The sequence below is a fragment of the Centrocercus urophasianus genome, unplaced genomic scaffold (genome assembly GCF_019232065.1).
Source record: "Centrocercus urophasianus isolate 14NV4802_14NV808 unplaced genomic scaffold, USGS_Curo_1.0 seq_14, whole genome shotgun sequence".
In the NCBI taxonomy this organism is placed as follows: Eukaryota; Metazoa; Chordata; class Aves; order Galliformes; family Phasianidae; genus Centrocercus; species Centrocercus urophasianus.
Genome location: NW_024884586.1, coordinates 42,646,819 through 42,658,862, shown reverse-complemented (window position 1 = coordinate 42,658,862; position 12,044 = coordinate 42,646,819). Strand labels below are relative to the sequence as shown.

The window sequence follows — 12,044 nt, the reverse complement described above, 5'->3', positions numbered from 1 at the left end:
CCATTTATACCACCAGGAAAGCTCTGAGTTTTGCTTACTGTTGGATCTCTGGTGGAGAGGAAGATAACAAAGGATGGTGACAAATCAATATCTTGGTCTCCCAAAGTAATCAGAACTCTGCCTCCAGTTCTTCGGACTTCACGATTCAGAACAGGATTCAGAACTGGATCATAGCTCTCCACATCCTAAAAGCAGAGATGCGTTACACAAACTGTTACTTACACATATCTCTAGCTAAACTCCTGATCCAACTAAGGCTCGGGCAGCATTCAATTTACAGCTAGTTGGGAACAGAGATCACATTCAGATTTCCATTTGTAGTTGAACAACACAAGCTCAGACTTTATGCTACTACTATACAAGGCCTCAAGTAGAAGAGTACTGTTAATGGCCTAGGTGCATCAGTTTAAATGCATAATAGGCCCCATTCTAAGCGCACAGGTAATAGCTGCTGATCTCATCTGTGAGCTAACATGTTTTCCCAGTTCTATGCTAGGAAACAGAATCTCAGAAGTGAAAGCTAACCACTACTGACATTTCCTCCCGCCACTCAGAACAGATTAATTCTGCATAGCCAGGCATATTAGCCATTAGTAACTATGACTAGAGAAAGCATATGGAATGAAGGAAACAGGCTGCAAGTCTGCAGAGTACAAAAAGATCATCTGAAAATAAAAGCATCTGACCTTAAAAAGGTAGAAAGAGGAAATGGCTTCTTATAACTGCTTATCTCACTTCTCTCACCACTAATACTTCATGTACTACTCTGTACTGATTAAATAATACCTTGAAAATTAGATTACTTGCATTTTACTAACAGAAAGACTGCAGCTCTTCTAGTAAACAGCGAAGAATTTAAGAATTGCAAGCAGTTTCTACAAGATCACAGAACCAACCTGAACCAGGAGCGGGTTTCCAAATCTCAAGGCACTTTCCAAGTTTTTCCTGAAAGCATCATCCAAGAAACTAGTCCGAGTTATCTTACGGTCTTTGTACTCATTCATGATAAACTCTGTAGCTTGCCCAGAGGGATCAATGATCAGTGGATACCTAAGTTAACAAAAAACCACTTTCATTATTTGAGTTCTGATCCAGATAACCTCTAAGCAGCTTTTATGAATTCAGATACTTTGAAAGAGTTCCTATGAATTCTCTGATGGGTACAAAAGCCTGCCTCCTGTCAGAACACTTCTAGAATTCTGAATATAGGAGTTAAATACCTATTAAAACGTTTGAGCATGATGGCATTCTCAGTGCACAGGTCATCTGCGGGTAGAGAACTTGCTTGCCAGCGAAGTCGCTCGTCTGCATTGGAAAGGTACTCTGTCCTTGCAATGTCTGTACGGAACTGCAAGAAGCACAGACTGTTAGTACTTGACTAGAGACTGTCAAGACCTTCTGGGTAAATGCAGCTCTGCAAATTATACTTCTCCAGTAGTCCCATTCTTTACTTAGAAATCTTAGAGCTTTTCGAACTGTGACAGAAAACAGACTTACGACTGTCATGATGTTGTCTTTACCTGGATATTTGCTTGCTGCAAATGGTGAGACCATGTAGTGAACAAGTTCTGACGCATCTGCTGATCAAAGTAACCAGCATAAGCAATAAAAGCTCCTGAAAGTAAGCAGTCTCCTGCAATAGTGGACATCTGGTTCTTGAAGGTTTCACTTGTCTTCTCCCATCTTTCACGTTCAGCAGAAAGACTCTTCAGAAGAGCTGTACTACGGTTCACCTTGGAGTAAGCAAAGCAGTCTCATTAAACAATGTATAATTACAGTATTAAAAGTTCTAAGGAACACCACTTACACTGATTCAAGCTCCAATTTAAACGCAGACACATTGAATGAAATTAAATTTGTGTGTATGCACTCCAGCATCAATTCATTAGGTTGGTATTCATCTTGAAAAGTTTAAAAGGTTAAGTACTGGGTAGTGATGTGCTAGTGATTAGGTCAAACTGACTGAGGAACTCTTGCAAAAACATGAAGTCCTGTTACAATATTACGCTACATCCATGGCTGTTTTCCCAAGGTTTCAGCTTATTTTAAGCCTGATGTAAACTTTCTTGTTATCTAACTGGCAACAGGAGCTGGATATTTCTAACTCTAGCCAGGTTTCAGTAGCTTAAGAAGCTTTGTGAGACCCAGCAATTAAACAGATAGCTCAGATGCACAGAGGAAGCAGCTCAGTTTTCTCAGCATAATTTTGAAGAACGCTTCAATTTCTGACTACCAAAGGTGAAACAATGGAAAACTAAAATACGTGAAGTCTTACTTTTGCTTCCACAGCAGCCAAGTCTGCCTTAATAGCTTGAGCCTCTGAAATGAGTACAGCATATTCTTCTTTGTAACGAGCAATGCTGGCCTCAAGATCACGAATCATCTGCTCCACTTCATTTGCTTTCTGTTGGTTATCTTTGGCATCATCCTCCAGCTTCTGCAGTTCATTGCGTAGAGGTTCCACTCTTTTCAACATATCCGCATAGTTAAGCTGTTAACAATCAATAGGCCCTTTGTACTTTCCACGTTAAAAAACCCCAAAAACCCCAGTGTTCAGGTACACACTATCAGTTTCAACTTTTCAAGCTGAAGTACTTGCAGCACTTGGAGAGGAACTAATAGCTACCTAACAGAAACTTAAAGACTGCCTCAGAAATCTTAAGGCCTCAGTTTAAGTCCCAGCACAAAAAAGGCTGCTTTTTGCAATATACCTGCTCTGTCAGTGTATTGCTCTGCAGACTCACAAGAAGTCGTCCAAAAAGGTCGAGACCACATTTGTGAGTATGCAACACTGTTTTACAGAAATATTTAATTATTCATTCATGCCCATACTGAGCTCATCTATTTTTCCTAGTAAAGAATTCATTTTTTTCTAAAAGACTCCAACAGAGTTGCTTGTCAACGTGCCCCACTGTGAAACAAGACACAGACAGCAGAAATTTCAGTAAGAAGACTGTGGTGCATTTTGCAGCACGTCTTACTGAAAGCTCAAAAAAATTATCTTGTACAGTAAAACAACAGAGAAAGGATCATCTATTATTCACTGTAAATCTGAAGTTTCTTGGTGCAAAAATTCTATCTCTGGCACCGTGCTATAGAACCCATAAACATTCATATGGATATTCTACTAATGCCTTCAAAGCAAAGTAGCTTCCTTAGCTGAAACAGGCAAATTCAGAGCCATCAGACCCTGCTATACACCTTCGTGCACTCTTTGCCTTGTATTCTTTCCTGCAGCACTAACTTTACCTGTGCAATTGCCCATTTCACCATTGGCCCACAGGCCAGTGATGCTCTGTTTACAATTTCATAGTTGTAACTTGGATTTGACAGGTAGTTTTTCTTCATTTTCTCCCGGATGGCATCACTGCAAGAGAAAAGTTATTAGAGACAACGTGAGTTCACTGAAGGTCAGCACACCGGTGGTGCTCAGAGAGTGGTCTGCCTTTCACAATTGCCAAGAACAGTTCCTAACAGTTTTGGTGACTGGCAGCTGACATGTTTTCATTAGTTTAAGACATTGTATCAGAAATTATAGCTTATGAGTCATAAAAGGCTATTTAATGAATTCTTCTAACTGGTTCATCACAAACTGCTTAACTCTGCTCACAGCATCACAGAATAATTTGGGGCTGCAAGGGAATTCAGGAGGTCTGACCACCTGCTCAGGCTCAGGGGCAGCTACAGTCAGCCTGAGCATCCTGGTCTGTCATTGCTGGAGGAGTAGTTTAGAACAGTAACAGACTTTGGACAGCAGTACAATGATTTGGAATTATGCCCTGAAATACAGGAACTGTTTTGACCCAGTTTTAAAGTCCATCTTTGCTGCAGAAATCTGTTCCCCTGTAGCAAAGCAAGTGCAGGAGTAAAGCAGTCTCAAAAGAAATACAACAAAAGCAATTACAAAGAGGGAAAGTCCAATTAAGACTACCCATGTCTTTGTGAATAGTTTTTTTTCACATAAGACACTCTTGCACTTTACCTGATTTCCTCAGCAGAAAAGTTAACAATAGTTGGAATGAAGTTCTCTCTCATGATGATGGAACGTATTTGTTTCCAGTCAGTAGTACTTTCACCCAGCAGTAGGCAGATGGACTCCAGTGCTAGCTTCACTGCTGCAGGTGGATTAGCCATGGAACGGACCTCTACCAGATGCTGTTTCTTTATGGACTTCACAGCTAACCAGTGTCAGAAAGATGACGAATGTTGATTGAAAGAAGAAAAATAATTGTTAGCAGAGTCTGCTAAAGGATCTTGGATATGTAAAAATGCTTCAAACTTTTCTAAGGAAGCTGAGGTAGCAGATAAACACTCCAAACTACCATACCACAAGACAAACTTTTACAAAAGTTAACTGGACAACAGTCCACAGGCAACTTACTCTTGTCTCAAAATGACTTATTTGAAGCTTTGTTATAAGGAATGTTTCTTTTACCCAGTTTTATGAAAATGCAATTCATTTGTATACTGTCTTTGCCATTAAAAGGCATCAGCAAGCTTTCTGATTATGAGCTTTCTTACAAATATACAGACTGAATAACTAAGCTGATGTGCCAGAAATTAAGCCACAAACCACAATAAGTACCAAATGTCACATCAGTACTACGAACAACACAGAATCAGAGCTAAAATAGTAGGAGTTTCTCCAACGCTGTTCAGCTCCACGTTAGGTACCCGTATCTCCGTTAGACAGGACCAACTCGGACCACACTGAAGCATATTACTACAGATTTCAGTTTCAGATCCAATCCCACAGCGTGATCCCCTCACGTGCTGACATACCATTCTGTGCTTCAATGACAGCAGGCTCCACCTTGTCAAGATCTTCCTTCACGCTCATCTGCTTGTCTGCAATGACCTCCTGCTGTTTGTGCAGCTGTTCCTGAATCTCCTGGCTCATGACCTAGGTGGGAGTTTCACAGACAAAACGCTGCTTTTTAGAAGCTGAACTTCCTCAAGTACTTACTCTACAGGTTCTACAGGTCATAACCAAGAATATTTATGAGAGATGTAACAAAGATTTTTACCTTTTTCTTCTCAGCCTCTTGCTGATCTTTAACCATCTTTTTCAACTTGTCATTGGCTGCTGCATTCTTCACTTCCAGTTCCTGACTCTTTATTCTTAGGTCACGTCGCAACTCTTCCACCTGAGTTAGATTGTCAGATGGGAGAATTGAGAGTAAGCACAGAGATCCATTTAATCATCCCAACCTTCACGAAGAGCGCAGCTTTAAAGACACGTACCTGATCAACTGTTTCCTTGATTTTTCTAAGGCCGACATTTAAATGCATTTGCTGCTCTTCCAATTCACTTCGTTTCTCATTGAACAAGTTGGCATAATGGTTGATGAAATCCAGATAGTGGCGTGGTGTGATTGCCATGGTTCTGCCTCCTCGTTTTGCCAGACGAGCGTTAGCCTTTAGGAAAGAAAGAACTGTTGATCACTCACTGGTTTTAATCCTATTCAGAAGCTAAATACCATACTTTTTAGGAAAACAGTGTGTGATTCTGAGGCCTAGAGAACAACACAAGTTAAGCAATATAATAAAACATACCTGATGAAGAGTCTGATGAACAAACACACAACTATTAACAATAGCTTCTCTATGCGATGGCGGTTGTGGCAGCTTATCATACACAACTGGCATGTAATCAGGCACAATATAATTTGGTTTCTCGAGATCCATTTTGCTTGTGAACTCTTTGCCAACTTGGTACAGCGCCTCAGTCGACCAATCTCCAAACCAGTTCAAAACACATCTGAAACACAAAGCATTTGTGAAGGATTCCCCAGTATACTGTTTTCGTAGTATGGAAAATGTACATTTGAATATACAGCAATTACCTGTTGAAGAGGGCAGGAGAGGTAGCTGCCCTGTCCTTCAGGCCCTCAGAAGATGGATTCATAGTGAACACAACGTGGAGATTGCGAATAACTTGGCTGGTGAACCATTTGTAGAGTTCTTCGTGTGAATCTAACATTAAACCTTCCTTCTGTGCTCCTTCCTTACACTGAGTCATGAGGGTGGCATATTCGTCTCCTTCAAACAGACCGGGAACCTAATTCAAAAGATAATTTTGTAGTAGATCATAGTGGTAAAAGGGTGCTTAATATGATGACATCAAATATTCTTACCTCTCCGTTGGCTAGGAGAGTGTTCATCCTCTCCAGGAATCCAGAATCCAATACATTTGACTCATCCATTATGAAAGCTATTTTTTCATTTTTGCAGCCAGAACGTCTTAAAACTGTCCTAAGGTCTTCATCAAAATCTTCACCTGTGTATTTTCTGTGAACCTGGAAAGATTTAACATTTGTTATTAATATGAATTTCCTTTTAGTAGAATCTTTTGTAAAGGCATTCATGAAGTACGCTTCAACTGACTGTTTTTGTCAGGAAACCAGCATGCCAACCTTAATTTGATAGACGCTCAAACCGTTCATCCAGGCAACAAATCTTGAGAGTGTTGTTTTTCCTGCTCCACTGACTCCAATAAGCAACAAGTGACCCTGCGGCTGACGGAAGATTCTGAAAAAAATAACACAGCAGGTTTGGTCAAGTGTTACCAACTTAATAAAGCTTTTTTCTTCAGTACCTAAACTTCAAGTTAGCACCAAAACCAAAAATTCTCCAGCTAGAATCCTGCCATCCAGGAGCCAAAAGACCATTTATGGATAAGAATGAGATCAAGCTCCTTTCTCAGCCTGTATACAGGCTGTTCTGCTTTGGAAAAAAGTCTCTTAATACAACATACGCAAACAGCAACTGAAGTTTCAACTTACCGGTCAATTCTTAATACATGATCCAAGACTTCATTAAACAGAACAAGTGGTACATCAAGTTCTTCTTCATAAAAGACTTTAAGCCTAGCTTTCACATAGTCTCTTAATTCTTCTTGATCCACTGGAATATAATCCTAGAAGAATCAGTCAATAGAGAAGGGAATTTAGGAGCTGAAAGTTATTTTGTTCAGGGATCAATTTTGTACTAGATGAAAGCAGAATTATAAAGCAACTATTAGCAACATTCTTAGGCTAATGGAAGCCTAAGAATGCTGTATTCATTTAAGATACACAAGGACATGTTTACAGCTTCAAATCCCACTGATAGTGGTACACAGTTTAAACACTTTATCTACTGGACCTATTATAAGCTTAGCTTGAGCTGTCAGTCACAAAAGAGACTTGGAAGTAGTGTGACAGACTTGATCTCCCTCACTCCCCCATTCAGACAGCCTTAAGCATTTGCTATTGGCCACAGAAAAGGGTAGCAGATTAGAATGATTCATGACTTGATGCAGCAATATTTCCACGGACTGCCCAGCAGTATCTGTCTGTTCAGACTGAGAAACAGTCCACCATAAAATTTACAATGTTAGGAGATTCCATAAGCAGCAGCTTTTGGAAAGCTTTATCCTATTCTAGAGAAACATCATTTAAAACTACAGTATATCCTCCCACAGTAAGGATAGCATCCCTGGAATAATAACTGTTAACTCTGTGGTCACTTATTTCAGATAATCACAGCAAGAACTTCTCAGAAATTAGCTTAATCCAATGGAAAATACAAATTATCAAAAATACAAATATAGGCAAAAGAGCTTCATCAGTTAACTGCTCCCACACTATTCTGTTACTCCTTATTACCTTTGACAGCCAGTTGCTGTATAAGATAGGTCTGCTCATAGCTTTTTCTTTGTCAATGTTGGGGAAGTGTTTCAGAGCAACCATATCAATGTTCTCATCAGTCCAACGTCTCTCTTCATCTTCTACAAGTCTGGAAAAAGAAAAAAATACCACGGCTACAACCTCTGTAGTGGAAGGATGTAGTCACCTCACATGGCAGTGCTACCAACAAAGTGCTTCTGCACTGCAGTTACTATTCACAAGAGTTAAGCTGAAGTGAAGGAAAGTAGTCCAGCTACTTAACATTGAGCACACTTCAGCTTTCTAATGAAAGCAGGCAACGAGTGGGGAAAATAGATTTGGCACTGTTTTTTTTTAAATTTCACTCTCTCCCATCTCATGTTTCTTACCTGTCCTGGAAGAGACGTAGTGCTTCATGGGCCCAAATCCTGATAAGGCCTTCAACCGGCAAGGTTTCCAGCGGCCTTAATGCTTCAAATATTCCTCTCACCCATCGAGTCATTTCACGAGGTGAATAGATGTAGTGTGGCTGCGTGTCTTGAGTGAATCTCTCCTAAAAAACCAAACATCTATTAGTTCTATTTATATAACATATATGTAGCAGTTACTTCATCTCAAAATTGTGCCATACTTTTACAGGCCTTCAGTTGCCATATATTACTTTGCTAGCCACATTCAGAAACTTTCATCAGAAATCAAGTAATTAGTTGAGTAGGCGTACATGGGCTATACATGTGAAAGGCAAGCAATGCATGTTAAAGTGCTTTAGCAAAAAGGAAGACTAATTAGAATTTAGGGTTGTAGTCATGGAATTACCTGAGACATTGTGTAGAATTCTACCATAGCAGCAGTAAGAGGTTCTGCGTATGTGCGAAGTGATGGGATCAGCCTTAGCATGGCACGATTGAACGTTCCATAGATCTGAGTAAGTGAAGCTGGTCCAGGATAGTCCACGTAAACAACAGGAACGTGTCGTAAAAATCTGAAAGATTAACATATTTGAGAGTCTGATAGGCCAAGTCACAGACTACACTATTTTACTTGTTTTTCTGCCAAGTTAAAACACTGCTTGATAAAAAATTCACAACAGTAACTGCAGTTGATCAAGGTGGATCACAGCGATTTGGACCAAAAAGAATTCTGCATTTTAGATAGGTGACTCAAATTTAACAATGAGGCCACTGACTGTCAGAATAAGAACCAGCTAGCAGTTACCTTCACAAGTGAAGAACACGATGTAAGCACAGTTAGTACTAAACAAAGATATGAAGAATGGATTTCATATTCATTGCCTCCATTTTGACCTGGCTACTCTGTAGCTACATAGAGCTGTTTATCAAATGTATTACCTGTGTGAGAGAGGTTTTCTTCCAGGATCAGTTGGTGGATTGCAAGCGCCAACAAACTGAATTCTCTCCAGTTTCACCCACGTCTGATCTGACGTACGGTAGAATCCTCCATGTTCCACCATCTGGAAAAAACAAAACAAGAAACCAAAATCAGCACAACACTAAGTTTCTGTGAAGGTAACTGTTATGATACAGTTAACTTCAATGGAAAACAAACCTGTCTAATGAAGGATATGACTCTCTGTGTGCCATACTTATCCATATCTGGCAAGTTGATTTCATCGCAGAACAGCACCAGCCACTTTCCTAACTGCACAGGAGCCAGCACCACTCCGTTAGGTGTACGCCTGTACTCACAGTAGTGATCAAAAGTTTTCAAGAGCAGTTCTGGAGTAGTAGCACTAGAGAAGTTGAGTCCAACCACCTTAAAATAGTGAAGAGAAAATTAGTTAAGTGAGACTACACTACAGCTTGAAACAGTGTCCTGGAAAACAGGTACCCTACAGCCCACCTTGCCATAGCTGAAGTGCATATACCATCAGGTTACTGACTATAGTAAACTGTATGCTTCCCTCCATAGGTTTTCCATTTACTATGCAGCAATGCTTTCTGCCCAACTGTGTACTCAGAACATCACAGCTTTACTTCACTGGTTTTCTACCTAAATACTCTCAAGGATGACAGCTGTTCTTAAACATTACTACAAAATTTTCATTACCGAACGGAGGTATGCTCCTGTATTCACTGATGCTAGATATGAAGGAATTAGCTTCTGGGTTGAGGATCATGAGAAATAAATTTAAACTCACCATAATTTTTATTTTTTGCTGTGCTGATATACAACTGATTAAGATGGAAGCACCACTGAATTCAAGCTAGGAAATTGCTTCAGTACAACATCAAGACTAATTCAATCTTTAAGGAAATTAGCAGCTTGCTGCTGCTCACACACATGTGACTGCACACACTCCTGCATACCTCCATATCAGGAAGGGCTCTGAGAGCACTGAAGAGGGTCATGGTCTTTCCAGAACCTGGTGGGCCACAGAGTACCAGAGGTTTGTGTTCTGCCAGCCAGGTATACAGCAATGCTTCATGGCGAACTGTATCTAGGGTTGGTACTACAACATCAGGAGCTGCCACTTTGTGTGTCTCAACTTCAATCTGAGGAACCTTGGTTTGCCATGGCACCCACTCACCCGTAATGGACACCTGAGAACACAACCATCAGAAAACACCATCAGAACTTACAACAGGAACGTCGTTCAACTTTATTTAAAATATATGCATGTTTATGAACCAGAGTATCTTGTGGCATTGACTTTGATGTGATTATGGGAACACGCAGCTTAGACCACTGCTCTCTGGAAAGTCAGAAACTGTAGAACTTAAGATTACCTAGTGTTTTATTCTCCATCTTCATCTCCAAAATCTAAATCAAGCTTCCAAGACTACAAAGCAGCAGTGTTTGCATAAGACAAGTTTTACCTCATAGTCAATTATAGGAATGTTGGGTGCAGTTGGCAGCGGAACAGCGGTAATTCTCCTAATGTATTCTCCAAGCTCTGCTCTCATTTTCAGACGGCTGTCTCCAGAGAGAGACCAGAGTATTGCATAGACCAAGTACCTCTGTAGGAAGCAGCAAAAGAAGCTGTTGTTCACACAGCAATAGAACAGAACTTCATGTACAATAAATAAAGTCTAGCTACTATTCTGACACATCATAGACAGAAATCACGCAGCATCTTCACCTGGATATAGCGCTCCAGCTGATCTATCTGCATTGGGAAGTCCGGATGGTTGGCATTGTACTGCGCTACGTTACGGCAAGCTTGATGCAACATGGAGAACAGAGAACCAAGGCAGCGCAAACGGGTGAGATCCATAATATGCTCCAACTTGAAAGCGTGTTCGAGTGCTTTGGTTACAAGGCCATTGGATGTGAAATATGGTTGCATTATAGTTGCAGCGTCTCTCTGTATCTGTTGGGGGGAGAGATAAAAACTACTCAAAACATTTGATTTGCATTTGACAACCAGGAAGTAATTTTGTTTAAAGTTGGAAATGCTTCTTATTTTAACATTCTTTTAAAAAAAGGATTTAACAAGAAAGTCAGCTTTCCTATGAGAAGCTGAGAGAAATCTGAAGTAAACCATGCTTCTCATGATACCTGCAACATTGGGGATGCTGCTTCTTCTCCTTCATCTTCTTTGCCCTTTCGCCTTCGCTGAGCTTCCTCCTCACCTTCATCCAGAGGAATGCTTTTTAGCCTCGCCAGGAAGTTATTGAATATCATGTCTGTACTGAGGACGTCCTCACTGAACCAGACCATACCACACCTTGACACAGTAGCCAAAGTGGCATATTTCAGATCCTGTACCTCAAACATGATACGCACCTGAAGAACACAAATTTAAAACAGATTTTAAAGTTAAAAAAAACCACAACAACAACCACACAGAACAACAACAAACAAAAGAACTCCCCCCAAAACCCTGAAAAATTACCAACCCCATATCTAGACCTTGTTTTAGAACTCAGCTTGTACTTAGCCTCTGAAGAACCAGCAGCACTGAACTACTATAAGCAAAATTCATCATTGCTGCCTTCTAACCTAAACTTTAATAGAATGCAGTGAGTTAGTCTCACAGGGTCAGAATAGACCTAACACAAAATGTTGGGTTCCACCAGAGCTCCGAACTCCTGCAGACCTGAGATGAATATTAGCCTGCTTATGGAGGAAACAGGAATGGCAACAGCACAACACAAGAAAAAAGCATCAAGTTTGTATGAAATCAAGTCATAAAGTCACATTAAAGAAGGAGCATTACATTTGGTGGAAGGCTGAGACGTTCTCCATTTGGCAGAGTCAGCAGTTTGTTGTCATCCAAAACAGAGTTCAAGTTCTCAACCCATTCAGGATCTACATCACCATCGAAGATAATCCACTGACGTTTCTGTAACTCACCTCTCACGTTGTCTATGATTCTGTAATTGAAAGAAACGTTTATTGTAGTGTTACAGACAACAGTGAACAAAGACAAAA

General features: G+C 40.3%; 1 protein-coding gene across 1 annotated transcript in view; it reads right to left on the bottom strand.

Moving 5' to 3' along the window:
- DYNC1H1 (dynein cytoplasmic 1 heavy chain 1) overlaps positions 1 to 12,044 on the bottom strand; it is a 42,512-nt gene that overhangs the window by 10,214 nt on the left and 20,254 nt on the right. The window contains exons 34-58 of the mRNA XM_042813440.1: positions 11,830 to 11,986; positions 11,169 to 11,396; positions 10,750 to 10,980; positions 10,487 to 10,627; positions 9,977 to 10,210; positions 9,216 to 9,422; positions 8,999 to 9,120; positions 8,466 to 8,631; positions 8,039 to 8,202; positions 7,650 to 7,779; positions 6,786 to 6,919; positions 6,417 to 6,531; positions 6,138 to 6,299; positions 5,847 to 6,061; positions 5,557 to 5,761; positions 5,245 to 5,418; positions 5,028 to 5,147; positions 4,783 to 4,903; positions 3,983 to 4,178; positions 3,250 to 3,367; positions 2,276 to 2,491; positions 1,521 to 1,733; positions 1,221 to 1,348; positions 897 to 1,050; positions 39 to 185 (exon numbers count right to left, since the gene is read on the bottom strand). Of these exons, the coding sequence (XP_042669374.1) occupies positions 39 to 185; positions 897 to 1,050; positions 1,221 to 1,348; positions 1,521 to 1,733; positions 2,276 to 2,491; positions 3,250 to 3,367; positions 3,983 to 4,178; positions 4,783 to 4,903; positions 5,028 to 5,147; positions 5,245 to 5,418; positions 5,557 to 5,761; positions 5,847 to 6,061; positions 6,138 to 6,299; positions 6,417 to 6,531; positions 6,786 to 6,919; positions 7,650 to 7,779; positions 8,039 to 8,202; positions 8,466 to 8,631; positions 8,999 to 9,120; positions 9,216 to 9,422; positions 9,977 to 10,210; positions 10,487 to 10,627; positions 10,750 to 10,980; positions 11,169 to 11,396; positions 11,830 to 11,986 (4,198 nt within the window). The remainder of the gene's footprint in view (positions 1 to 38; positions 186 to 896; positions 1,051 to 1,220; positions 1,349 to 1,520; positions 1,734 to 2,275; positions 2,492 to 3,249; positions 3,368 to 3,982; positions 4,179 to 4,782; positions 4,904 to 5,027; positions 5,148 to 5,244; positions 5,419 to 5,556; positions 5,762 to 5,846; positions 6,062 to 6,137; positions 6,300 to 6,416; positions 6,532 to 6,785; positions 6,920 to 7,649; positions 7,780 to 8,038; positions 8,203 to 8,465; positions 8,632 to 8,998; positions 9,121 to 9,215; positions 9,423 to 9,976; positions 10,211 to 10,486; positions 10,628 to 10,749; positions 10,981 to 11,168; positions 11,397 to 11,829; positions 11,987 to 12,044) is intronic.